Source organism: Agelaius phoeniceus, chromosome 14 (assembly GCF_051311805.1).
Source record: "Agelaius phoeniceus isolate bAgePho1 chromosome 14, bAgePho1.hap1, whole genome shotgun sequence".
Taxonomy (NCBI): domain Eukaryota; kingdom Metazoa; phylum Chordata; class Aves; order Passeriformes; family Icteridae; genus Agelaius; species Agelaius phoeniceus.
In genome coordinates this window covers 16,010,699-16,038,527 of record NC_135278.1, presented here as the reverse complement: position 1 = coordinate 16,038,527, position 27,829 = coordinate 16,010,699, and the positions used below count along the sequence as shown (strand labels likewise).

At 49.3% G+C, this 27,829-nt stretch overlaps 2 protein-coding genes and 2 long non-coding RNA genes across 8 annotated transcripts in view; 3 read left to right on the top strand and 1 right to left on the bottom strand.

Annotated features, from left to right (window-relative positions):
• The first annotated feature begins 328 nt into the window (after positions 1–328).
• Positions 329–8,141, top strand: HMGN5 (high mobility group nucleosome binding domain 5). The gene is made up of 7 exons (XM_054641642.2): positions 329–375; positions 592–635; positions 1,769–1,798; positions 2,419–2,448; positions 2,901–2,951; positions 6,106–6,249; positions 7,435–8,141. The coding sequence occupies exons 2-7, from the start codon at positions 621–623 to the stop codon at positions 7,480–7,482; spliced, it is 318 nt and encodes a 105-aa protein (XP_054497617.1). The 5' UTR covers positions 329–375; positions 592–620; the 3' UTR covers positions 7,483–8,141.
• Positions 3,270–27,663, bottom strand: LOC129125931 (uncharacterized). 5 transcript variants are annotated; one of them, XR_013184307.1, is made up of 7 exons: positions 27,108–27,663; positions 22,230–22,444; positions 21,832–21,959; positions 17,814–17,986; positions 16,434–16,534; positions 6,776–6,967; positions 3,270–3,603 (listed from the first exon to the last, which is right to left on the bottom strand). It is a non-coding gene; the product is annotated as an uncharacterized LOC129125931 (long non-coding RNA). The 5 variants fall into 5 exon arrangements; XR_008535014.2 differs by lacking the exon at positions 3,270–3,603 and having other exon boundaries at positions 6,056–6,967; positions 27,108–27,658; XR_008535013.2 differs by lacking the exons at positions 3,270–3,603; positions 6,776–6,967 and adding an exon at positions 15,027–16,355 and having other exon boundaries at positions 27,108–27,659.
• On the top strand, positions 17,980–20,986 carry LOC143695229 (uncharacterized). The gene is made up of 2 exons (XR_013184309.1): positions 17,980–19,804; positions 20,073–20,986. It is a non-coding gene; the product is annotated as an uncharacterized LOC143695229 (long non-coding RNA).
• Positions 26,773–27,829, top strand: part of BRWD3 (bromodomain and WD repeat domain containing 3) — a 50,029-nt gene continuing 48,972 nt past the window's right edge. The window contains exons 1-4 of the mRNA XM_054641640.2: positions 26,773–27,011; positions 27,097–27,155; positions 27,301–27,330; positions 27,581–27,640. Coding sequence (XP_054497615.2) covers positions 26,975–27,011; positions 27,097–27,155; positions 27,301–27,330; positions 27,581–27,640 — 186 coding nt within the window. The 5' untranslated portion in view covers positions 26,773–26,974. The remainder of the gene's footprint in view (positions 27,012–27,096; positions 27,156–27,300; positions 27,331–27,580; positions 27,641–27,829) is intronic.

Genomic DNA, 27,829 nt, shown 5'->3' with positions numbered 1-27,829 from the left:
CACGGGCGGGCCACGGCCCTTTCCAACAGGTACCGCAGGGCCGGGAGGCGGCTCTCGCAGGCCGCGGGGCCGAGGCGGCCATGTTGTGGTCCTGCGGTCTGCGGGAACTTTGGGGGAAGTTTGTGGGGCGGCCGGCGGACGGCAGGGCCCCGGGGGCGGCGGGCGGCGCGGGGCCCCGCGGCGGGCGGGCGGAGGCGGCGGCGCCGGGGCCGCGCTCCGGGCCGCGCACACGCGGAAAGCGCGCGGCGCTCGCGCTACGACGGCCCCACCCACGCCCCGCCCCCGCGCCGCTCCCCGCGCTCCCATTGGTCGTTGCGGCCGTCAGTCAGCGGCCGGGCCCATCTCGCGCTCCCCATTCATGCAGTTTGGTTGCGTGTTGGTGTATTTTACTGTTTGCAATAAAGAGGGGGGGATTTTTTTTTTTTTGTTCAGTTTCTGCCGCAATTAACTCTTGGTCCCTTAAACATCTTCCTTTTTATTTTTGGGGTTTTTTTCCTGTCTATTTTTTTCTTTTTTTTTTTTTTTTTTGCAGGACGGTCGGAACAGTTTTTCGCCGCTTCCATTTATTTTTCGATATCTTATCTCTATTAGGTTTTGCAATCAACTATTAAGGTGCAACTATGCCCAAAAGAAAGGTAAGTACGAAAAAAAAATAATTCAAAAACGAGGGAAGGCAGATGGGGAGCGAAGGGGGAGAGATTAAAGCGGCAATCGCGGAAATTTAGCTGTAAAAAAAAAAAATTTAGCGCGCGCGCGCGTGTGTGTGTGGAGTTTTTTGGGTTTTTTGGTTGGTTTCTCTTTTTTTGCATTTTTAATTTTTGGTGTATGTCCTAGAGCGGAGCGGGGAGCGGAGGGAGAGGGCTCGGGGCGGGCAGGGCAGCGCGGCGAGTTCACTTTCGGGCTGTTTTGTTTGGGAAGGAGGAGAAGGCTGGAGCAGCAGTGTCTCCATGCTGGATTACAAACAGCCATAGTGCTGTGCTGCCCCTGTGGAGAACGCGGGGCAGCAAAACCCCCCCAAAACCTGCGCCACGACCCCCCCAGGCCCCCCCACCCACCTCCGCCAGCGTTTTAATCCCCATCGCGCCATTCCCGGCTGGATTCGCCTTTAAACGTCGCCTCTTTCTCCTGCGTTTGCCTTTGTTCTCCTTTTTTTTTTTTTTGCCTCCCACTTCTTGTCATACCAGATGGTTGTGCAATGGTAATTTGGGGCCATTAGGCGGCGCAGAATTTGAAACTGGCCTTCAAGGAAAGCGGGGAAAAGGGATTTATCGCCGTAGTCGGGAACTTTGGGGCAGCGGGAATATGGGGCGCCCCCCTCTCCCTTCACAGCGCGGGCTGGGGGGGCGGGGCGGAGACGCGGTCGCCCCTCAATCACCGAGGAGCTCGCCCGAGGGGTTTCGACCCGGTCCAGGCGCCTCACGGCCCCGGACGGGGCCGGTGGGGGCCCGGACCCAGTGGAAACGCTTCGGGCGGGCGCGATCGCCGTGTTCCCGGTTGTCCCTCATTGTCCTTGCGGGGCCCGCGGCGACCTTGTTGTGTGAGGGGAAATTGGCGGGAACTTTTCGAACTCGATGTGATGACGTAGCGGCGGCGGCCGCGGCGCATTGTGGGAGTTGTAGTCCGTGAGGCGGCGGGGATGGGGGCAGGCCGCCATTGCTGCGGGTGGTGTTGGGGGGCCCTGTGAGCCCCCCCGGCTCCCCTCAGGGCTCAGGTGGAGTCACAGGGGACAGTGCTGCCTTCTCATCTCAGTGTCTCGCTTTCTTTACAGGCTCCAGCTGAAGGCGAGGCAAAGGAGGAGGTAGGAGTTGTGTGTGGTCCCCACTCCACGAATTCCCATGGGGTTCTGCAGAAATGAGGAAGCCCACGCAGCTCATGAGGGGTTCAGCCCCTGGGGGTGGCCTGTGCCTGGTTTTGGGGTGCTCGGGGCCATCACTGTCCTCTGAGGTGGCGGGTGACCCCCCTAGGTGGTACGGGGGGTCCAGCAGCTCCCCTGGGCTGAGGTCAGGGACAGGTTCCAGTGGGGACATGTCCCTTTTAGCGTCACAACTCCTGCAAGTACAGAACGTTCATCCCTTACCACGTCAGCAGAGTAAAGTGGTGGCAAAGGTGCACTTCTGGGAAATGATAGAATACCCTGAGCTGTGTGTACAGGGATCATGGAATCACAGCATTGGGCTGGAAGAGACCTCATATATCCTCTGGGCAGGGACACCTTCCACCATCCCAGGGTGCTCCAAGCCCCATCCAGCCTGGCCTTGGACACTCCCAGAGATGGGGAGTCATCATAATGCCCATAATTTCATAAATCCTAGGATTTCTGTGGGGCTTCATGATGCCATGTTATTTTGGGTGGCAGTTAGGAGAAAGCTGTACTTTATGTGCTCTCTGAATTTTACTGACATATCTTTCCTTCTGCAGCCAAAGAGAAGGTCAGCCAGACTATCTGCTGTGAGTATCTGTAGTTATCTTTTAATATTTTATCACTTGGGATGGGGACAGGTAAAAATAAACAATTGGGGTTTTTCCCCCAGAATTGGAAAAGGCACACTTAGAGTATTGCAATATTTAAAATTCCCATTCCATGTTTCTGTTCCCTGAACATCCCCACATCCCAGGCTTCTCACGTGAGATACAAGGTCTGTGTTAGTGCACATTCCATCTGGACACAAGTATCCAGAGTTAAGGAATATTGATTTCAGGATGGATTTGTTCCCTGTAGGACTTCTCCATACAAATGCTCATGGCTCTGTAAATCACCTGCTCTCTCCTTAGCCTGGTAATTTGCCCATTGATTTTTTGCAGGGCCAACAAATAATTTTCAAAAGCTACCAAGATAATGCTCATAAAAATAAGTATTTATTTCTGGTATTCACCTGACTTGTTTCTTGTGTGTTTTGCAGAAACCTGCTCCACCCAAACCGGAGCCAAAGCCCAAAAAGGCAGCACCTAAGGTAAGGGTCCTGAGCTGAAGTGATATTTTCCTTCTTGAGGTATTTACAGGGATAAACCCCCCACAATTAACCACTTTGCTTATTCATAATTATCTTGAAAGTTTTAAGATGGAATTATGTGAGCTAAAAGAATGAGAAAGACATAATTTTATCCAATTTCTACTGAAGGAATGTGGTAAACTGAGCAGATTTGAAATCCCTTGTGGTGAGGCTTTGCTGCTGCTTTACAAGGCCATTCTGAAGTTTCATATAATGCATTGTAGGGAAAATGATGCGTGGAGTAGAGATCAGAGACTCAATTAGAGGAGGCATTGAAAATTGTGCTTTTAATTACAGTTTCTTACTACATTTCCATTCTGAGGCCCTCTCTGCAGTTATCAGTTTATCACATTTTAATCACTCAGAGTTCTAGAGACCCCTTCAGCTGGATATTTTGGGAAATGTCAAAAACATTGGCATGTCTGACAGTATAATTTAAAAATAAACTATTTAAAGCTCTTTTTTAGTTTGGAGCAACAGTTTGAAATTTCAAAGGGGGCAGTTCTGCAATCCATGAGGGATCTCTTTCCATCCCCTTCTTACCAGCCTTCCCAGCCATCAGTTTGCAGTGCCTTCTTGTTAGATTTTTCTGTAAACATTTAGGATTTTGCAGCTAAAAATATAAAAAAAAAAAATCAAAAAACAATCAACATGAACACTCCAGCAACAAAACTTCAGTGACTGTTTTTAACCTGATCCCATCAGCTTAAAACCACATTTTCCTTGTGGTTTGGGATAATGAGAGGGGCAAAGCACAGGGGGGAGAGACACTTTGGTTACAGAGGGAGATGATGAGCTGGGAACCAGGAGCTTTTTCCTTTTGCTTTGAAAAGGAATTTGCAATTGCCTATGGCCCAGCAGACCTCCAGGTGAGGGAACTGTTTCCTTTCACATCCTCTGTATGGAGCAGCAGAGATTCTGTGGGAAAGAGAGAGAGCCCCTCATGTCATTGTGGGCTCAGCTCTGTATCTCAGTGCTGTGCAGAGTGAGCTTTTCCCGTTCCATCTTGGCTGCAGCTGCATCCTAGGCCACGTTCCTGGCTGGGTGCAGCACTGGACACTCTGGGTTGCACTTCCCTCTAGTGGCTGGTGCCCCAGGCAGAGCACAGCCAGCTGCTGGTGGCACACAGGCCAGCACTGGATGATCCACATTCTTGTATTTGGGGTTTTTCCCAAGTTTCCTTATTTATTTTCATGGAAACATTGCAGGGTTTAAACACTAAAGCTGCCTTAACTGAATGTGACAAGTTGGAGGAATGGGGTGCAGGAGTTAAGGTCTGTAGGGGACTGACAAAGCTTTCTTTGGGCCCCCAGTGCACAGCTGGGTGCTGTGGTCTCCCTTTGGGATCATGCAGGGATCCCCTGGGAGCTGTGCCTTGGGAATTGCCCCCAGACAGACTTTTGAAGGGTTGGTCCTCCTGCTCCTGAGGTGCTGTTTGAAGCCAGGACACCTGAGCTGTGGTTTTGGCTCTCCAGAGCTCCCCAAACTGCATCAACACCTGTGCAAAGGGTGCTGGAGTAAGAATTGTGGAGGCATTTTTAATTTGTGTCTGCTCCAAGAGCTTTCCTTGTCATCCTTCAGGATCTTGGAATGGTTTCCGTGTGTCACAATAGATTTCACCCAGTAAACTTTGCCATATTGAAAAACATGGAGCTGGCAAAGGAGTTTTGTCACTTCAAAAATGCAGGACCTGAACTTTGAGCTGTTGTTGCCATCTCTAGAGCAAAATTACTGAGGAAAATGAACACAATGCTGTAGCTGAGGACCTGTTGTGTCCTGTGGGACCCTTTCTCTCCAGTCACTTCAGCCATGGAAGTTCATTTCCTTGGGTTCTCCTCCACTTTTCCAGCACAGAGAATTGGTTTTAGCTCTGTTAATATTTTGTTGTGGTGTTTTTTGGTGGGAAAAGGGAACAGATAAGCAGTGCCATAGTACAATTGTAATTCTCACTGCCAAACAGCACCAGGATATTGGGTATTCCCAAGACAGGGACTCCTGACATCACACTGTAGGAGAGTTTTCAGAAATCCCTCAGACTGAGGAGTGAAAGGTTAGAGAAGAAAGAGACCCTCACTCACTGAATGTACTGACCCCACCTTAAATTTTCTGCATTATTGGAGGATTTGCTGTTAATTTTGGTGAATTTTTAATTGAAGAATCTGACTTTACCCCTTAACACTCTTGAGTTTGCCCTTATCGGCTCATTTTTAAAGTGAATTAACTGTGTGCATTAATAACAGAGGGATTGAAATAAGAAAATAAACTTTTTGTAACCTTTTAGTAACTTGTAGTCACTGAGACAAATCTCCTGAGCAGATAAATGTGTATGCAGTAATTTCCATTTATCCTCATTCAGCTGTGAGCAGATCTTGCAGGGTTTCTGTTCCTCTGTGGGAAGTAGGTTAATCAAGCAAGGGGCTGAGCCAGTGCTGTTGCTTATTGGCAGCAAGAGGCACATCTTTGGAAGTGAAACTAATGAGGGTCAGGTATTTGGGTCAGGATCTGACCTTGCCTATGGAAAGTTATTACTACAGAAGCATCAGGTTTTGGGTTTTGTTTTGATTTAGCCTGATCCACATATAAGAAACTGCACTTAAATAATAAATGCAGCTCTCTTGTGGTTAGCAAAGTGATGCTGCTGAGTCCCCAGTTTTTCTGGCATGGAAATAGTTTATTATCACAAGGAATATTTCTGGCAGGGAAGGGGGAAAGTCCTTTGCCTACGGCTTTGTTACAGTTTTCTAAATAGGCATTAACAGCACATCTGAAGTATTCTGGTGTTTGCACATGTTGGTTTTCTTCTGAGGCTGCATTTCAGCAGCAGGGCAGAAGTACAGGCCAGTCCAACATTTTTTAGCTAATTTAATTGAATGCCTATTTAAAATGAGAATTCATTTAACCCCAGCCATGGCTGCTTTTATATTCTGCACTTCCCTGTAGCACATTCAGGACAGACAGAAGGAAAACATTTCTCCTGTGAAACTTCAATCTCACCTTGGTCAATAGGAAGTTTAGGGGTGGAAGGAGGTTCTGCAGAGAGTTTTGGAGTTGAGAACATGCTGATGTACAAGGTGGAAATCAGAATTTAACATATTACTGTCTGCTTTCCTAACAGAAAGAAAAAGCAGCAAATGATAAAAAGGAGGAGAAAAAGGCAGCAACAAAAGGGAAGAAAGGAGCCAAAGGCAAAGAGGAAACTAAACAAGAGGATGCTAAAGAAGAAAACCACTCTGAAAATGGAGATACCAAAACTAATGAGGTACTTTAGCTCCACTAAAGCTGGGAACAGAGCCAGATGTGCTGGAAGCACAGCTGCAGGGGCTCTGCTGGGCTCCAGAGGGTGGGGGTCACTGCCACACTGTGAGCACAGAGCAGCTGTGGTACCTGCCCAGGGCAGCTGCCAGGGAGAGCCTGCAGGAATGGACTGCTCCTTCAGCTCCTTGCTGCCCTGTGCTGGGGCCCTTCCACAGCTGCTGTCTGCTGGCCCTGCTCCCTCTCAGGGCTGGCTCAGCAGTGCCCAGGATTTGGGGACCAGTGGAGCCCAGGGACATCACCACCCTCCAGCCCTGAGCTGACTCTGCACATCCCCTCTGCACTGCTGGGCTCCTCTGCTGCTCAGCACGGGTTGGTGCTGGGCCAGAAATCTGGTTTGGAGTTCTACACAATTCTTTAAAACAATTATTCAGCTCAGAACAATTCAACAAGAGATTTGCAAAGTAGACTTGCTCTTGCCTCTTATCTGCAGCCTCTTCTCACAGGCTGTCCTGGCTGTGGCAGCTCCTTACCTCAGCTGCCTTTTGCTGGGTCCAGCTGCAGGCTCCCTCAGCTGCTGAGGGATTGTCCCAGCAGAGTCCTTGCTGGTAGTGAAGCAGTGTTTGCTCAGGGCTCTCTTTGCCCTTGTGTTCTGTCACTGACACTGGTGTCTCTTCATGGGTTGAGTGTCACCATCCAGCCAAGGGTCCTTTATTCTTTCATCTCTAAAACAAGATCAGGAGCTGCTTGGTTAGAGCACTGCATGGCTGATGTGCTTCAGAGGGGCTTTGAGGGGGCTTTGCAGGTTTGACTTGGAAAGTAAAAGCACATTTTTATAGAGAAAGGTGAGAAATGATTCCTCAAAGTTCAAACAGAGCAGGATTGTGGTTGATGTGTAATTCTTCCACTGCCCCATGATGGGGGCTTGAACTTCTAATATATCATTGATCCTAACTAAAATACATTCCAAACCTCTGCCTCTCTGCAGGCACTTACTCCAAAATTATCTCACTAATTAATACTCCTGTGTTTTTATTTTAAGAATTACCAGCCCATTGTTAATATTGATATTTTCTGTGCATTCCTGTCTGTCCACACCAAGCCTTGTCCATGCCTGTGTTAACAAACTGGGCTCTTTTTGTCCAATTAGCATTACCAATAATATTTCTATTCTTCCCAACCCCTTTTCTAGGCACCAGCTGCTGAAGCATCTGATGATAAGGAAGCCAAGTCCGAGTAATGTTAACCCTGCCCTATATCTCCATCATTTGGTATCCGTACCTCCATGCTGTATTGTTAACAGAGAGGAATATTTTTATCAACTATTTTATAAATGCAGGTTTTTTTAGCATGAATTTAATTATGGAACATCTTCATCTCGGTTACTTGGGAATTAAATCCCTAACAAACAAAACAAAACAACAAAAAAAAAGTCATTGTTTTTAAATTTTGTGATTGTAATAGTTTGTATGGTACATGGAAAGAATAAGTGGTGGTAGCTTTTGACTTCTGTCAGTGTGTCCCTTTTTGTGTAAGTCATGCTTACAGACTTCAGATTTTAATTTTTCCCTTGTATGTGTTGTATGGTTTCTTAAAGTGGGGAGGTCTCAAAACAAATAACCGTGTGAAACATTCCAGTGGTTCTGTGGGTTGCTTTTATAAAGAAGGTGAGCTATTTTCATGAAAAAACCTAAGAGCTGGAAATCTGTTGTTTCCCAAATGTAATTTTATTTTGTCAGTTTTGAAAAAAAAAAAAGAAAAATAAATAAATAAAAGTGTAATCCTGTTTTTAAATGAAATACAAACATTTCTTTTCAAAAAGGGCAGGTTGGTTGTATGTACCCACTGTTAGGAATTTTGCTGGATTTATCTTAATAAAAAAGACTCCTCAAAAGCTGATTGTGGTTTGTTGCTTGTGCTGCTGGCAAGGTCCTGAATTCCAGGAGAGCTGCAGTGGGAGAGGGAGAGCCCATGGAACTGGACTGGAGAGCTTTGGGCTTTTGGCTGGGGCTGAAGCCCCCTCTGCCTCAGTTCTGTGACTTCCCATTAATCCAGGCCTCCTCATGCTGGGGCAGAACTGGACAGAGCAGTGACCTGGGGTTAAGTCCCAGTTCTGTTGTTACAGCTTTTTTGTGCAACTTTATCAACTCCTGCTAAAACTTGCTTTTATAGAAAGTCTCTTCACATCCAGGATATATCTACAGGATATATTTAATAAGAAGAAAAATGTCTGCAATGCAGAAACCTTCTCTCACCCAGCAATGGGAAATTCCAAGAGCTCGAGTATTTTGTGTCCAAACCCCAAAGAGCACCTCAGTGGGAGTGTCTTGGATGCAGTGGGGTTCAGGATGAGTCCCCCAGCACCACTAGGGGATGTCTAAATGTGGATTTCATGTTCCAGGCCTGAGGCACTGGGGATTGTTATTCCTGCTGCTCCCCCTGTTCTGTACAAACACTCGGGGTTAACTGGGCTCCAGCCTCCTGAGCAGTGAAGCTGAGGGAGTTCTGAGGGGCCTTTTCCTTGGCACTGTACTCCCTTAATCCAGCAGAGAGTTTGGGCCATGCTCTGGTCTCTCCTCCAGTGAGAACTGATGGAGCAGTAACTGCATTCCCTGTGCCTGGTGGAAGTGTCCTGAGATGTGGGTAAAACCAGGGAGACTGAACATCCCAGCTGGAACATGGTCCAGCAATAGTTCAAATGTCATCCTGACTGACATCTAAAAATGATTCACCACATTTCTATTCCACAAAGACAGGCTGGGAGAGCTGGGATGTTCAGCCTGGAAATGAGTAGGCTCTGGAGACCTTGGAGCCCCTTCCAGTGCCTAAGGGAGCCTGTAAGAAGGAGGGAGAGGACCTTTTATAGAGGCACATAGTGACAGGACAAGGGGAAATGATTTCAAACAGAAGTCAGGGTTAGATGGGATACTGGGAAGGAATTCTTCCCTGTGGGCTGGTGAGGCCTTGGCACAGGGTGCCCAGAGAAGCTGTGGCTGCCCCTGGATCCCTGCAGTGTCCAAGGCCAGGCTGGACAGGGCTTGGAGCAAGCTGGGATAGGGGAAGGTGTCCCTGCCCATAGCAGGGGTTGGATTTGATGATCTCTTAAGTTCTCTTCCCACCCAAATCATTCCAGGATTCCACGATTCCATGAGTTTAGCCAGCAGTCAGTGAGAAATCCCAATGGACCTGGTCGAGGGAGAGAATGCATATTGGAAATATTTTAGATTTGTGTTATTTCCTACCCCAGTGGTTTCTCTAAAGGGCTTTGAACAGGAATCCAATCCTGCAGGAAGGTGGAGCCCCTTCCCAGCCCTGGTGCCATGGGACCATCTCCCTTTGGCTCCAGCCTCCAGTCACTGAGTGTCTCAAGCACTGTGATTTAAGCAGCAGGCACTGAGTACAGTTGATATTTCCTTAGCACAGGATCCATTCATCTGCCAAGGTACAAACACCCTTTGGAATGAGGTCACTCTGATCCTAAGTCGTGTCTCTCCATCTGAGTCCAGAGGTTGTTACACAGAGCATACAACTGAGTGTTTGGTTTTGGTTATTTCTTTTTTGAGTGCCAGGGTGGGAGTTGTTCTTAATTCTATAACTATTGTTCTAATCAAATTCCTCTTTCAAATAAGTACAGAAAATTGCCCAAGAACATTTTGCTCAAATTCATAACTTTTCGGAGCCACGGGGTATTGAGAGAGTTGCACAACTGAATGGATTGTCTGGTTTATGCCAAACCCTCCTCCACGGCTCTCCTGGTGTCTAGACACTGAATCCAAAGCCAGCTCCATGGCAGCTCCCAAGCTTGGCTTATTTTGTCTGAAAAGGAGAGGTTTCAAACTTTCAGGTTTATTTGGAATTTGTGGGGAAAGTGCCTTCCCCAGGGTTCTTGGCTGTTCCCTGTGTTCCAGGTGTTACTGGGTCTGATGCTGGTTAGGAAAGATCAACAGATCTGGACCTGGTGTGGATCTGGTTATCATTATTCATCAAAACAACTGGGGATCCTGAAGATGCAAAGGTGAAGAGATTCATGAGTGTGAAGGTAGTGATGGTTCTGAGGTGATGTCATGGGAAGAGATTTGAGCAGTGTTGGCAACATCCTGCCATGGTGAGGTGTGCAGGCAGCTGGTCAGGGTGAGAGGAGACAGCCTCAGGGTGCACCAGACAAGGTTTAGGTTGGATATTAGGGAAAAAAAGGGTTTTCCAGCCCCAGCACAGGCTGGAGTCACCTCCCTGGGGGGATTTAACTGTGGGTGTGGCACTTGGGGACATGGCCAGTGGTGGCCTTGTCAGTGCTGGGGGAACAGTTGGACTCAATGGGCTTGGAGGGCTTTTCCAACCTAAATGTTCCTGTAATTCCATGATCCAGCTTTTGGTGCAGGCTCCCAGAGCAGCAGAGTGTCCTCACACAGTGTCCTCACGGGATCTTCAACAGAACTGGGCAAGCATTTGCTTTTGTTTGCTCAGAACAATAAACCCACTGAAAACCACTTTGAAAACACTGGTCACTGTCCTGGGAGGGACAGGAAATCACAGGAGGCACCTCCAGACTTCATCCTGGTCTCCACCATCAGCAACATGCTGGAGCAGCACAGAGGGAAAAGGCACTGCTGCCTCAGCAAGCAAGAGAATGGCAAACACAGTGAGGTCCTTGGGATGTCAAAAAACAGGGGGAAATGGGGAAAATAAAATCAAACAACCCCTCCAAGCACATAAAAGGAAGGGTTTTGCAGGTTTATCCCACATTTACCTGTGCTCCTTTGAGTGAAGGGACTGTACACACACAAAAAAAAAAAAAAAAAAAAACAAAAAAAAGAAAACCCCTCTGCTCTGGAGCCAGGCTGGGAGAGCTGAGGGTGTTCACCTATTCACCTGGGGAACAAACAAAAACTCTGGGGAGAGCTTAGAGCCCCCTTCCAGTGCCTGAAGAGGCTCTAGGAGAGCTGGAAAGGGCCTTTGAACAAGGGATGGAGGGACAGGACAAAGGGAAAGGGCTTTAAGATGAAGGAGGGTAGATTTAGTTTGGATATTGGGAAGAAATGCTTCCCCATGAGGGTGGGGAGGCCCTGGCACAGGGGGCCCAGAGAAGCTGTGGCTGCTCCTGGATCCCTGGAAGTGTCCAAGGCCAGGCTGAATGGGGCTAGGATCAATCTGGGAGAGTGGGAGGTGTCCCTGCCCATGGCAGGGGACAGAACCAGAGGATATTTGAGGTCTCTTCCAACCCAAACCAGTCTGGGATTCTGTGACATTTAGGTCTGATTTTCAGATCAAGAGCAGCTCCCTGGCAGTTAATGGAGTAACACTGGTGTTAATCTGATGGAGGAGGAAGAAAATTGAATCTCGGCAATGGCAACGATGGCTCCTCCCTCTGACTGTCTCAGTGGTGCTGCTCCTTTCCCGTGCAGCTGCCGGGAGCCCCCGCTCTGAAACTCGATGCCCTGGATGGGCTCCAGGAGCTGGGAACACCCCGGGCCGGCACTGGGCGGCTTTCGAGGAGCTCTGTCCTTTGAGAGAACAATGTCAACGTGGCTTCCAGACTGTCCCAGTGCCCGGAGGAGCTGGAGGTGGTCACAAGTGAGCATGGACGAGGGAACGGATGTCACTGGTGACTCGTATGGCCATTGTCCCCTGCTTTGGAAGGGTTGTGATTGGGATTGGGCTAGGGTGAGTCAAGGAGGGGATGGGGAGAGGATCAGAACTGCTCCTAACCCTTTCACCCACACCTTTCATCTGTTTTCAGAGAAGCTGTGGCTGCCCCGTCCCTGGAAATGTCCAAGGCCAGGCTGGACGGGGCTTGGAGCACTCTGGTCTCGTGCAAGGTGTCCCTGCCCATGGCAGGGAATGAGATGGGCTCTAAGGTCCCTTCCCACCCAAACCACTCTGTGATTCCATGATTCCATGATTCCATGATTCCATGATCTGCCCTGATTTATCCACCTCTGCTGGAGGAGGGGCCGGTGGGACAGGACCCCAGAGGAATGGCACTCCCTCCTGCAGCACCAACCAGGGAATCACTGGAACAGTGTCAAATGGAAGTGATGTCCAGGGGTTAGTGTGAACTTCAGGCTGAGGTAACACCTGAAAGCACTGAAAGGAAGTTGGTGCTGATGTGATAGAAAAGGGAAAACCAGCAAATTGGAAAGCTCTGTTCCTAAGAGCAGGAATCCAATTGACACCATAAAACTCTCAAAGGCAACTTAATACAATTGGACACATCTTAAACAATTCCAGACGTTCTTAAAAGGGGGAGAGGAAGCATAAATTACACAGGGAAAAATGCTGGATTGAAACCTAAACAGAGTGGTCAAGAGCACTCTCCCCTCCCACTCCCAGCAGCATTCCCAGTAAGGGGGTTCCAGGGCACGGCTGTTCCCCTTTGGAAGTGCCTCCCTCCCAGTGAGTGAGGTGTGCTGCTTCCACTGGGGATGAAGTGCAGCACAAGCCTGGGATTCTCAGTAAAAGCTGCTCCAAAGTTATCCCAGAGCCAAAATCTCACAAAATCGCTGGGGTTTTGTTTGTTTAACATGAACAATTCGGGGAGGGGGTGGAAGTGCCTTTCTTGGAGCTCAAACCAGATGTGCAAAACCCAGCCACAAAGCTCCAGCTTCTGCGCTGTTTGTTTTCCCCCCAGGAAGATAAAAGGAGCCGTGGAGAAGGTTTGGATTGCGGCAGCTCTCGGGTTTCACCCTGGCTCCAGGGGCGCTGGCAGAGGCTGCTCTGTGGGACCACAAACGAGTTTTGCTGTTTCATGGATCCGGGGCCGCCGCTCCCCTCGGAACAAGGCTGGAGTTGGAGGTGGGCTGCTCCTAAGCCTCAGGCTGAGACTCAGCTTTCCAGCAGGCTGGAATTTTGCTTGGTTTGGTTTCTTCCTTCATATAAATCCACCATCACGGAGGTGCTGACCAGAAGTACTTCCCCAAGTCACGGTTCCATTTTGTGCTGGCTCTGCCAGGAGAGAAAGGCTGGAGTTGCCTCTCTGGGCCTCATCTGAGGGGAATCCTGCAGGATCTGCCTTCTCTTCCTATAAATCCTTCCAACAGAAAGTTCCAAATCCAGGCCAAACATTCCCTGCTGTGGTTTCACCACCCATGTGGTTACAGCCTGGTTATCAACAGAGATCTTGAAGTAAACTCTGACTTCCCCACTCCGTGTTTACTCCTATGCTATTCTATACCTACAGCATTACCCTGGGAATAATTAAAATAATTAACAAGTGTAATTAACTGTTGGAGGGGAAAGGAGACTTTTAGGACATTATATCAGCAACAATTAAATAAATTACCCTTTTTGTCTTGCAAAGAATTGACAGACAGGGGGGAAAAGGATGCGGGATTTGTATTCCCTGGTGCAGCGGCACAGGGACAGTGAATAGGGGTCGGTGGCTCTTGTGTGGGGACACAAAGCAAACAAAGAGGCCCCAAATGAAATTACAGAGTGGCAGATGCAAAACGAGCATATTTCACACAATGAGTAATTAAACCATGTAACTCATTGCCCAAATGGAGCCCAGGAATCATAATGGCTTAGGAAGTGATTACACAAATTCTTGGAAGACGATCCAGCGGGGCTGTGGGACACAAAGACATGTCACCAGTGCAGGACCAGCAACCCGTGGGTGTGGGAGAGGACCTGGAGTTGTCCCCAGCCCTGGACCTCTGGAGGGAGCTGGGGGGTGAGGGGACACAGGTTTGTACTTCCCCTGTGGTCTGAGCCCCTCCAGCCACATTCTGGGCACTTCGAAAGGAGGAAACCTTCCCTGCTGTTCACTGTGTGTGGCGGTTGGTGGGACAGACACACGGCGTGGATGTACCCAAGGTACCACCTGTGTCCCTGCCAAGCCCTGTGCCACTGACCTGGGCTGTGCACATCCCCCTGTGCTCCTGGAAATATTCTCCATTGGAGCTGGATTTTTCCCAGGAGGAAAAGGGCACCACATCCTCCTGTTCTTGGCAAAACTCCCTCCCCAAATGCCACCCTAGGGCCCAGGTTTGTTGGGTGCTGCTGGTGCTGAAGGTGGGGTGATGGCCACCACTGGGCTGGAGAAGGGGTCCAGATTCCCAGCTTCCAGTGCTGCTCCATTTGGGCTTGGGAATTATTTCCAACCCCCTTTGTGGCCCATCTTGGCTATAAATCTTCTTGGCTTCACTTGGTGCTGTAGCCTCTAGGTGGTGGCCCTGGCTGGGGCTTCCTGCACGGCTGCTCTGCACACACAGAGAGGTCATCCTTGGGAATTTGGGGTTATCCAGCTGCTGGGGTGATGGCACAGGGACCAGGAGCAGGTACCACAGCTCTCAGGGTGTCAGAGGATGTGGCATCATGCTGGTGGCTCCACAGGGCTGGGGATGGTGGCAGCAGCTCTGTTCCAGCTTCTGCTGCAGGGATGCCCAGCAAGGATGCACAAGCAGGGACCAGAGAGCAGCCAAGGCAAAATGTATCCATGATTCTCCTCCATCACCTGGAAGTGTGATGTTTCTGCAAGAGCTGGAACCTTCTGGAATGCTGGGAGCTCTCCCTGCCTGCCCTGCAGCCTCCTCACTGCAGGAATTTGGGGTGACAGGATCAGTGCAGTGTATCCTATGAGGACAGGCTGGGAGAGCTGGGGGTGCGCTGGAAAAAGCTCTGGGAGACCCCAGAGCCTCTTCCAGTGCCTAAAAGGGCCCCAAAGAAAGCCAGACAGAGACTTGGGATCAGTCACAGAGAGAGAGGAGAGATCTCCTGGCCTCAGCAGCCCAGGACATCCCTGGGAGAGCAACAATGTGCCCATTGATCCAGCAGGAATTGGTGATACTTGTGTATAGTTTATTTATTTATGTTTTATACATATCACAGAATCCCCAACTGCTTTGGGTAGGAAGGGACCATAAACCCATCAAGTCCCACCCCCTGCCATGGACAGGGACACCTTCCACTATGCCAGGCTGCTCCAAGCCCCATCCAACCTGGCCTTGGGCACTTCCAGGGAAGGGGCATCCACAGCTGCTCTGGGCAATACTATTGAATTATATATAATATACATAATATTAAATACACACATATATCTCTCTATAAAATGTGGTTGTAGGTGCCATGTTCAGATCAGAAGTGATTCTGTGTTGAAGGCTGAATTGATGTCCTGGCACCAGGACATCACCCCTTCACTGAGTGTCCCCAGATGCCCCACAAGGTCCCCTTTTCCTCAGCAGGGACAAAACCTGGTGGTTTTGGTTATTCCCTGGCTGGAGCCCTTGACTCTCCATCTCGCTTCTCTCAAGAGCTGCATGACAAAACCAGCAGTTCCAGCCTATTTTGGCGACCACTTGCTCCAGGAACCTCAGGAGTTTCATCAAAAGCCTGGATGGATTTCGGGTCTCGGGTTTTATTCATTCCAGCATTGGCTGACAAAGCCCATTACATCATCCCTTTGGAAGAGAAATTCTCTGCAGCTGCCTGTGTGGCGCGGGGGGTGGGGGGGGGGTGTTTAAAAAATAACACAGATTTTTGTTTCTTTCTTTCTTTCAGGGCAATTTTCCTCCCAATTGCTGGAAAACTGAATGCTAAAAAGCTTCAAAAGTGGGAAGGAAAAGGGCAGTGTGCAGCAGTTCCAGCCATTCCTGGGTTTATTATTATTTCCTTTCCAAAGACCAAGGGGGGAAAAATAGCCCCATTACCCCGCGCATCCAGCGCGCCCAGCCAGCCGTGAAAAGCAAAGGCAGTGTCATGGCAATGGCAGATGGCACAGAGCGGGAGCAGGAGCGGGAATGGGAGCGGGAGTGGCGGCAGGAGCGGGAACGGGAGCGGCAGAGGGAGAGAGGGCTCCGGCCCCGACCTCCGCGCGGACCGCGCTCCTAATTAGCCCCGGAGCAGGGACTAATTAAACCCGGAGGTAAGACAAGTGATTACTTTTCCTTGCAGAGATGGGGTGCAGGAGTGATGTGCATGGAGCCGGAGCCGGTGTTGGAGTCGTCCTGACATCAATGGTAGGAAACGATTTCAATCTCGGCTCATCCCTCCCGCGCTGCCGGGAGCAGGGAGCCGCAGCAGCTATTCCCTGCTCTCCCCATGAGCAGAGGCTGCAGAGAATGTGGGATTGCAAGGAAATACCGATGGGAAGGAGAGAGGCAGTGTCTGGATGCTGTGCTGATGACGTCAAAATGTGACTCACAATTATTAGCATTATTTGTCACCCAAGTATCCAAAGTACCCCCTTGAACTCACCTAGGGTCAGAGCAGAAACTCCTCTTCCCTCCTCACAGTTGTTTTGGATATTATTTCATGCTCCATAAGCTCATTCCTTTTAATCCACTTTTCCTGGTTTCCTATAAAACAAGCAGTTGGAAGTCAATTATTTTCACTGTCATTAAACTGGGTGCAAAGCTCTCAAAAATGGGATATAGAGAGGAAAATTATGATATTATATAATTATAATAGAGAATTATACATTATATAAGTATTATATTATATAAAATACAGTTATTCTATAAATGTCTTTATTTTTGCACTGCAAGAACTGGAAGTCCAGAGCTGCTCATGCAGCTGTGGTTGCTGACGATTCCTTCTGTGATGTGCTGGGCTTTCCACAGTTTTTACAAATGGGCTGAACTTTGCAAAAACCATGGGAAAGCCTGTGGCTGTGGAGCCTTTGGCACTTCTCTGCCCATTCCCAGGCAGATGCTCTGTCCCCAGCACACACACGCTGGGCAAGCACACTGCCAATGCAGGCTGCCTCTGCTCGGCTGAAAACAGCTCCAGCTCCAGCCCTGCCCTTCCTGCTGGAGCACTGGGAGCATCTCTCCACCTGGACCATGATCCCAGCCCCTGGGGATCAGTGGGATTTCCCTGGGGATCAGTCTCTGGGGATCAGTGGGATTTCCAGAGCAACAGCCCCCTCTTGCATAGCATCATCTGGATGATTCAAACTCAAGCGTTGCCGGATTTCTGCTGCCCAGTGAAACACCAGACAATTTGTGTTTCTATTTTTACCCTGGATTAGTCAAGGGTCGCTGCAGGACCAGATCAGGGGTGCTGGGCTTTCCATGGCCTTATGCTTCATCCCATAAATGCTCTTGGCCTTTGGCAAGCAGGAGAAAAGCCTGACAGGACAACTCCTCTTTGCTGCCAGGGCTGGATCCCTGAGGAGCTGCCAGGGCTGCTGCAGCTTGGCACAGCTCATGGCCTCACTCCACCTCTGCACTGCCCATCCCAGCCTCCCTCACACAGAGGTGGTCAAAGTCACCCACTCCAGTCTAAAAAGCATCCAGGATTATGAAAAAACTTGGGAACACCTCGCCAGCAGCACTGTGGCTGAATCACCACAGCTCCAACCTGGTTGGGATGCTCATCGGATAAAAAGAGCCAGGGAGAGTTTGGAATTTCCAGAGAAATCTCTGAATTTCCACCACCTGTTGCTGTTATTTAATGCAAAAACAAGGGGAAAACAAACCTGTCTGAAAAGAACAGGAATATGGAACAGACATATGGAAATGGAATTTGGGATTGTTGGAAAGGGATGGACTATGTAAATGAAAAATATTAGCAATAATTAGTCCCAAATCCCTGCTGTGAGCTGTAGATATTGATAGTCTGGATCTCACATACATCAGAATGACTTGTAGTTATCAGCAGCTCCAGGGTTTTTCTGCCCTCCAGCAAACACATTTTTCCTTGTTCTGGAGGTCTGGTCATGTTCTGTTTCATTTCATTGCTGAGAGAAATTAAACTATTTCTTACATCTGCATCAGCATCTGGTAACAGAGCAAGAATTCAGGAAGCTGAAAAATATTAAAAAATACATAAACATAAAAATATATACATATAAAAAATAGGACCTTCCTCCCTGTATTCCCTGAGCACATGAGGTTGCTTCCAATGCACATTTTATTTTAAGGTGAGTTATTTTGTTGCCATAGTGACATCATTCAGGTTTCCAACCGCTGCCGTGTTGGTTTTCTCCCAGGCAAGACTTGTCACAAGCAGTCAGCATCCCCAGCCCCTTCCCGGGCAGCAGCTTCCCAGGGGGCTGCAGGATTCCCTGGAATTCCAGCCTGCAGGATGAGCTGTCACCACTCCCTGTTAAGGCACAGGGGGACAAGGACCTGGGGGAGTCAGAGAGGAGAGGCAGGCACGGAAAAACTCCGACCAAAAGGATTTTCCTCTGCCCATTCCTTACCCTTCCTCCTCCGCCTGTGCAGTGAGCTGTGAGAAGGTCAAAGAACCCGGTAGCTTTATTAATTAGCACTAATTAATACACTCAGCTACCTCTGGTGTCACTGTGCTCATCTACCCCAGGCCTTGACATGGACAAGAATAAACCGTGTTTGCCCCCAAAAGCTTAAAATCTCTGTAAATCCTATTTCTTGCTGCACAGGTGTCTCATGGATTAATTTTATTACAAAGAGGACTGCACTAAAATAAAGATTTTAAATACAAAGGTCTGTAATTATGGTAATAGAGATGTAAAGAAATGGGATTCTCTGGTAAGGGAATATTTGTGGGGTTATTTGGTCAAATGGACTCTGTAAGTGTATTGGAAATTAATATTTAATTTTATGTATTTCTATATTAAATATTTAAATTCATTGTGTTATTATGATGCTAAAGACTTGTAATGGAAAATGCCTTTTTTGGGCTCTAATTAATTTAATTAAAGCAGGCAGAGTGTGCATCATTAGCCTAAAACCTATTTCATGGGTGCCAGGCCCTGTATGTGACCAAGAGCCAGGGTGCCTGTTCTACTGCAAGGCCAAAAGGAGCTCAAAAAAAAAAAAAAGCTGTTTCAAAGGTTTTCTAGGTTTTTAATTTTAAATAAACCATTCCCAGATTATCAAATCAAGGCTACATTCCCATGGCAGACCTGAGCCCTGTGTAAGCCTTCCCAGGATTGCAGCATCTGGCTAAATCCAGCCCAGATTAAAGCAAAGCTGTCATTGCACAAACTCTGCCTGAAAGGAGCAGGATGCTCCTGATGCTGAGAAAGGACAGAGCTGGGAATTGCAGGCAGAGGATAAGGAATGCCAAAGGCAGCAGCAGGGTCCAGAGGAGAGGAGGCAAAGCCCTGTGCTGTGCGAGGGGCTGGGGCACTTCTCCTCTGCAGAGGGAATTCGGGCAGCAGAGCCACTCCAGCCACGGCCGTTGGGTGTTCCTGAGATCACCCCGGCTCCCTGATGGAAACCCTCTGGAACACAGCCTGGACACACCAGTCCACAGCTCAGCAACAGCCTCCACAACAAGGCTCTTTGCTTGCAGAGGTTTTAGCCAAAGCCATTGTTTTAACACCCTTTTCTAATATTTATTTCCGAATGTCTTTGACTGCGGGAAGGGTGGAAGGGGCTCCCAATTTAATTCCATAATCCCCCTAAGCCTTGCTTAATGCACTCACTCTTGCCTGGCCTCTCTGAATTCTACAGTGGTGTTTTGGGTGGTTGCAGCACTGCACTGGAAAATGTCCCATCATTTATTTTGCAGCTATTTGAGGGAAATGATTCCCAGGGCTGGAAGCCTGGTTGTTAAATCCGTATTGCCAAAGGAAACAAACTCTGTCACCCAGATGGGGCTGGACCTCGGGGCTGCCACGTGGATTCCTGAATGAGGTAGCTCAGAGTCCAGTTGAAAACTCCCAAAATTAACATTAAAGCAGGAGCAGGAGACTTTAGCAGTTGGTGAAAAATGTCATTTTTAGCTGAGGGGGTGGGTGGGGCTGCAGGGAACAAAGCAGCTCTGGGACACCCACATCCCCTGGGATGAGTCCCCCCAAGCGTGGCCATGGCTCACCCCAACTGCCCTTGGCTGGGAGGGATGGAAGTGCTGCTGGAGGGAAATTCCAACAACAGATTTTGTCCTGCTGCTTTCTTCTGACAGGGAGGGAGTGCTGCAGCCTGGTTTGTTTTCCACATGTTCAAGAAAGAAAAACAAGGCTATCAAGAGTCTTGATGCATCTCATGAGCCCCTGGTCTCCCTAAATCCCTCCCTCGGGTCTCAGCTCCCAGCATTTCTCCAATATCTGCTTGAAACCTGCACCAAGAGGACAGCATCACTCTCAATGGGATTTTTCCATGTCCCATTTCAGGATGCATTGTGTCTCCCATGGGAATGTCCCTCAGCCATTCCAGAGGCATCCTGGAGTCAGCAAGGACAAAACCCCCAAATACAAAGGCACAGGGGGCTGGAAGAGTCCACAGGCAGCAGCAAAGTCAAGATGGGAAGATGGGTTTGGAAGAAAGTCAAGGTCTGAAAGGTGTTACCTGTAACAAGGTAACAGCAGCAGGCAGCAAGCAGGAGGAAGGAGCAAAGAGAGGAAAAAATGAAGAGACTGAGATGTGCTGGCTGCACAGGAGGAGGGAGAATGGTGTCCAGAGACATGAGGAAACACATGGAGAGAGGAGGATCCTCAACAGGAAATGGCAGATCCTTTAGACTTCAAGGACAAAGTGGAGAACGAACAGGAGAAGCTTTTTTCCACCTCTACAGCATATTCCACACTTATGCCATTATAATCCAGGGATAACAAAGAAAACCTCAGGGAAATAAGGATGATGGCACAGTTCTGTCCATGTGCCTTCATAGCTTCACCTTCCACCTATGATGGTTTTCCAGCAGAAACTCAACCACACAGAACTTGGGGACTTCATAAACTCTTAATAGACTTTTATTGGTGTAAGAGAAATGAAAGGGAACAGTCAACAGGGCAAGAACTTGCAGGTATTGAAAACCACCTCACTGGAAATTAAATTAAATTAAATTAGTCCTTTGATTAAAAAAAAAAAACACTAAAAGGACCTTCCAAGAACGTGAGGCCTCTCCAAATCAAGATGACACACAAAACATATTGTAGCAGGTTATGTCTCAAGCCCTAATAATTTAAGGCCCAAAATAAAAAGGGATTCTGAGATCTGAACTCCTGAGGACATCAGGGGAAAGACTTTTCCCAGAGATACAAAGCTGGACAGCTACAGGAGAATGTGAATGTCCATTAAATGATGGAAGTGCAAGAATGAAATGAAATGGGGTCACTTTACGGCAGAGGAATTTATGGAAGCTTCCATGTTAAAGCTTTTCCTTATGAGGGATAAGAGGGAGACATCATCCCAAATTGAAGATCTTTAGAGGAAGAGGCTTTATAATCAATAAATAAAGGTAATGGGAAGAGAATTCCTGTATGGGACAGCACTTTGAGAAATGTTCCAAAATCCCATCCTTGGATTCCATGATTAGTGACTTAGAAAGTTTATTCTAAATTCACACTCCTGTGAGCAAACTTACACACGACAGTTTTCTAATCCATCACCTCATCCAGTAATTGAGAATTAATTTTATAAGACTGTATTTAAAGAGTATTAATGAGCTTATTTACAATGTCAGCCTGTTAGGGATATCAATAAATAAAAAAATTAATCAAAATTAACCTTTTCTTTATTTTTTTATTTTTTCAAAATTAACCTAATTTGATAACCTTTTATTTCAATAAAGGCAGTGCTGTAAAAAACCCTATTGCACTCCTTCCCAAAATTTCTAATATTTTTTGTAGAATGAAAAATATAATTAAAATATAAAAATCCTCAAAACTTTATGGAAAAGGGAATGGGATACAGAGAGATGTAATTTTAATAACATTGTTTACTTAGCTGAGGAAGCTCCAGTAAAATTTGCATGTCCAGGGAGAGAGGTGATGAATTCCCAGCTGCAGTCAGATGCTTTGTGCCCAGGCTTCTGGGAGAAGCCAAAAATGCAGGATTTGGCCCTAAAACCCTAAAAAAATTACAAACAAACCATCAAAGGATTATTTACAAATATTTAGCATGACTTAAAGTTGCTGAATTAGTGATATCAGTGGTGTCTTTGGGGCGAGATCCTTGTGCAGGGGACCCCTGGACTGGTAACAGTCAGGGTACATCAGGAGAAGCTGGAAAAGGCTGGGAACAGGGGCTTGATCCCAAGCAGGGGACACATGTCAGAATCAGGCCCTTGGACAGGGATTGTGCAGGGTGCAGTAGTGACACCAGCAGTAACAAAACCTACCTGCTTGGTCACCTACACCCAGTAGTAAATTTGCTGCTATAAAACTTGGGGGTTTCAGGCACTCTGAGGTACAAAGTTGGAATTCAGAGATGCTGAGGATGGACCTGACACTGATATCATTCCCCCAGTCCTTCTGCTGGCAGAGCTCAGAGCACGCAGGGACACAGAGCCACCCCTTTTCCGGGGTGTTCCATCCACAGCTGGATTTGGCATTTCTGTGTGAAATAGAGATAAGGAGAAACGTTTAGATAATAGTCAGAAATTTCACTGCTTTGCAAACCAGGCAGATTGAGTTCCCCCAGTCGCAGCAGGGCTGCACACACTGATCACAGCTCACAGCAGCTAATGGCTGCCATAAGGAATGTGAGATATGGATCAGTCCACGGAGCAAGGGATGACACTGCTCCAGGCAGCTGGAATTTAGGCTGAATGGAATTTAGGATTCTGAAAAGGAAAAAAACCATCATATTTACATCACCAGAACAAGTAATTTATCAACAAGATGAACTGCTGCGAGATAGAATTTAGAAACAAAGGCGAGCGGCGTCCTGGCTCGTCCTCCATCGCCTTCCTATGGGATAATGTCGCTCCCAACTCTTGGGTGTCTGGCACCATCTAGAGGAATGATTGGAATGATGCAGCAGAGAAATTAAATAATAAATTATTAAAAATAGCAAAAATCCTAGAGCAGATCTTGTGTAATATCCAACAGCTATTTAGATATTATTTAACAGCTCTTGTCGAGGAAGAGAACCACAGGAAGGAGTGGGAACTTGGAGATTTTTCCTGCAAAAACAGGATGTTGGTTTGCACACACAAGCCCTGCACTCCAGCAACTGTAATTAGTGCTAAGTATTTTGCATCTCATTTATTTTTTAAAATAAACTATGATATCAAAAGTTGAGGTTTTTCTATGTAAAGATCTTAAAATAAGCTTGGACTTTTCAATATTCCTTTACTCACAGCTGTGTAGCACAAGGCACCAACTCCTGAATTCCTTCTGAACAGCTCTTATTTTTGAATCAGCTAAACAAAAACTTGGATTTAATTTAACTACCATCCTTATTTGTCATTTAGTTCCATATGAAAGACCTAAGATGAGCAGAATGTTCATAGAAATCCCTGTGGGTTGCTTCCAACTCGGGGGTATTTTATGAAATGTACACAGAAAATATTCTTTAAAAAAAGCCAAAAATGCATAATTTGTTCCAGTGTTTAAATCCAGCTGAATTCAGGCATGTGAATCCTTACCTACATTTACTGAAAAGGTCCAACTGCAGGTGAACCCACCACACCCGCCCAATTCCACTCTAAACTTTCTTTTTTTGATTTTAACTGTACATTTCCGGTTCTACTAAACAAGTCTGTTTTCACACATGGCTAAAGCAGGATTTGACTCATGAGGGCAGAATAATCATAAATAAAAAAATGAGAGAGACACCTTTACCTGGCTTTACAAGCTAATTGTGGGAAAGTTCATTTAATTTTGTAGTCAAATTAAACAGGGGGTTGAGTTTTACTTTTAACTACAGCTGAGAGTAAAACTCCCTCCAACACCAAATGGGGAGAAGTGATGGGTATTTGAATGTCATCAGTTCCTAGTCCTAAAATCCCTCCAAAAATTTCGTTTTTTTTTTCTTTAAAGAGCAGTTTGGAAAGAAACAGCTACAATCCAGCTTCTTCCTTAAAGCATCTCTGCTCGTGAATCCTTCCGTGGCTCATTAGTCTGTTCTCCCTCCTCCTGCCACCAGCTGCTGCTGGCATTTACATAACAGAGCTCTGCTCTGAGGAAAGATGAATCAGCACATCCATAAAATCCTGCTTTCACTCCGAGATTTACTATCACCCCCAGCATGCTGCTGCTTGGATGCAGAGGATCTGGAAAAAGATGAGTCATGGAGCTGCAGAATCCACGTGTGGTGTGGAAATGGAGCTCCTGGGGAAAGAGAGGATGGGCGTTACTCACCACACATGACTCCTGGAGGGGAAAACCCAGGAGAGGTGGGAAGAGGTATGGAGAACAGCCCTTGTAGCAGGCTTGGGGAGAGATGAAGCAACTGGGAGAGCGTTAAGGAAAGGAAACTGACGGGCCAGGGAGTCAGGAATGTTGGCAGGGACAGTTTCCACTATCCCAGGCTGCTCCAAGTCCCATACAACCCAGCCTTGGACACTGCCAGAGACCCTGGGGCAGTCACAGCTTCTCTGGGCACCCTGTGCCAGGGCCTCTCCACCCTCACAGGGCAGAATTCCCTCCCAGTATCCCACCTAACCCTGCCCTCTGGTAGTGGGAAGCCATTCCGTCTTTCCTGGCATTCCAGGCTGATGTACTCTCTCTCCACCTTCCCTTCCAGGCAGTGGAAGGCCACAGTTAGGTCACCCTGGAGCTTCTCTTCTCCAGGCTGAATCACCCAAATTGTCCCAGCCTTTCCTCACAGCAGAGCTGCACTCTCCCTCTGACCATCTTGGTGCCTCCAATGGATTTGCTCCAACAACTCCATGTCCTTCCAGTGCTGGGGATCCCAGGGCTGCAGGTGGGGTCTCACCTAAGCATGGATGTGGAGCTGTTGGCACCAAAATGCACCAGGACTTGGTGCTGGCCAGTATTTATGGAGCTGTTTTTCCCTCTGACATGGAATTCTGTTCAGCTCAGGAAGATGCATTTGTACTTTCAGGGTATATTATAAAACATCATCTGTGTTTTCTCCTTTGCCTTCCATCATGCATGAAAAGATGAGCTTGCAGTTCTGGGCTCTGAAGACAGGTGGGAGAAACATTACCTCTCTGGAGAGTGGGATCAGTGTGTGCTTCTCATGGCTGGGAATTCATTCTGAGAACAGCAGTTTCACCCTGTATCTCCCAGGAAGCTCTGCAGCTCTGGAGCCTCTGGGCTCCTGCTGGGAGAGCTGTTACTATTGGGAAGCCACTGGAATTTGCACCTTGGTGAGGTGGCACCTCGTGTCTGTCCACTGAGGAGCTGAGCAATGAACCCGCCCTGAAAACATTTCAAGAGTAATTGTTTGGAGCCTACAAGAAAAATGGAAAGGGACTTGGGACAAGGGGGAAGGGCTTCCCACTGCCAGAGGGCAAGGTTAGGTGGGGTATTGGGAAGAAATTTTTATTGTGAGGGTGCTGAGGCCCTGGCAGAGGGTGCCCAGAGAAGCTGTGGCTGCCCCATCCCTGGAAGTGTCCAAGGCCAGGCTGGACAGGGCTTGGAGTGTCCCTGCCCATGTAGGGGTGGGATGGGATGAACTTTAAGGTCCCTTCCACCAAACCATTCTGTGATCATCTCAACAGTCACTGAGAACTCAAGAACTTTAGAGGACGATGAAGAGGAAACAGGGTCCACAAATCGCTCAGTTAATCCAAGATCCTGGCACAAAACAACTTCCACAGGTGGATGAAGGGGCAGGTGAGTACAGGTGAATTATGTGGAGCAGCTTAATGCCAAATCCCCAGATCCATCTCCCTGGGTGCCTGGAGGCATCCTGTGGAGCTGCCAGCAGGAGGGACTGCATCCTGACTGCACAGCAACAAAACCCTGAGCCAGCGCTCCACAGCAAACCCAGTCCCGAGCAGCTGCTATAAATATGTGCTCAATCTGAATTTATTCTTAATATTACCAGAGCATCGACTCACAGTGATTCAGCTCTCAGTATTCCAGGCAGGAAGAGAGGCTGTCCTTTGTTATGCCATGATGACAGTGGTTTTTACACTGGATTTCTAACACCAAATGTCAGGTACTTGAGATAAAATACAATTCACTTGATGTGTTTTAGCAACTCATTGCTGAAGTGACATCAATTTCAGGAGCTCTGACAGGATGCATCCCATGGAAAAATATTTACTTCCATTAAAACTATCTACTCTGACCCTGACCCCTTTGTTCCTTGAGAACAAAGGTGCTGTATCCATCATATTGGAATTTCCTGGTCACTGCGAGCAAACACTTTAACTCTTAAAGCCACCCCAACCTGAGACACTTCCCTGCAGCCAGGCCTTGTTTACCGGGAGCCCGGAAGGGCCGTCACCTCCCCACTGAGCAATCCTGTGTCCCCTCCGTGGCCGGCTCCATCCCCCTACCCTTGACAGGATCCCTAAGATTCCTGAATCCCTTCATTCTCTTAAAAACTGCTTCGTTTGAGGCACACATGGGACTCCATTTCCCAGGCGCTGCCAGGGAGGAGGCCACGACCAGAGGACGAGAACACTGCGGCCGTGAGGGCCGGGAAGAGCTGGAGTCATGAGGGCCGGGGCAGGGACAACCGGGAGCGCTGAGGGCGGAACCCGCGAGGACAGAAGCCGTTAGGGCTCCCCCGTGACGGCTCCCGGGGCTTCTAAAGCACGGCCCGGCTCAGCGCAGCCCCGTGACGGCGGCCAAACGCCTCGGGCACATCCCGGCTCTCCCGGCCCGGCCCGGCCCTTCCTCTTCCTCCTCCTCCCTCAGCCGCCGCCCGGAAGTGGCGGGCGCCCCCCCGCGGCGCGTCACCGCCCCGCCCTTCCTGCCCCCCCCGCCCGCCCGGCGCTGCCGCGCGCGCCCCCCGGCGGCGGGCGGCGGCGGTGCGGGCGGTGCCGGCGGCGCTCGGTCCGCGGAGCCGCGATGAGCCCGGGCGGGACCCGCGCCCGCACCCGCACCGGGACCCGCGCCCCGCACCGGCACCGCCGCTCCGGCATGGGGCTGCGCCCGCACTAGGAGCCGAGTCCCCCCGGGGCGCCATCCGCCACCTCCCCTCCCCCTCCCGAGGAGGATGGCGGCGGCGGCCGCCCCGACCCAGCTGGAAGCCGGTGGGTATCGCTGGCGGCGGGGGCTGCGCTCCGCACCCCCTCCGTTCTAACCGTGTCTAACCCGCTCTCCCCCGCCCCTCCGCAGAGCTCTACTACCTGATCGCACGGTTCCTGCAGTCCGGACCCTGCAAGAAATCTGCCCAGGTGAGCGCGGAGCCGGCGCTCCGGCCGGGCCGGGCGGGCGGCGACGGGACGGGACTGGACGGGACGGGGCGGCGGAGCAGCTGCGCTGCGGTCGCCGGACTCACGTCCTTTGTGTGTGTGTGTCTGTGTGTCCCTCTGTCCCCAGGTACTGGTGGAGGAGCTGGAGGAGCACCAGGTGAGGCGCCTGTCCCGGCGGGACGGGGGAAGCCCTCGGGACGGCGGGGTCGGCGTTTGCCCTGCCCCGTCTAACCCAGCCCATCTCCGCCCGGGACACCCGGCGGGAGCGCGGCTGCCCCGCGGCGGGGCCGGGGGCAGCGGCCGGGGGGCTCCATCCCGGGGGGCGCAGGCGGGCACCGGGGGGGGCTCCCCGGGGAGGGGTCGCTCGGGCTCTGACGGCCGCCCCCGTCCCCGTGTCCCTCCCGCAGCTCATTCCGCGGCGCCTGGACTGGCAGGGCAAGGAGCACCGCCGGAGCTTCGAGGACCTGGTGAGACAAGTTTCACTCTTGACTTTTCCGACAACTTCCCTCCGCCCCCTGCGCCGCCGCCGCCGCCGCACCGGGCGCCGCGTCCCCCCCCTCGCCCCGTGTGTGTGTGTCCCCCCCACTAAGGCTGCAGGCTGCTCCCCGCCGAGGCCGCGGCGGGCCGCGGGGTGCGGAGCGGAGGGGCGGGCAGGG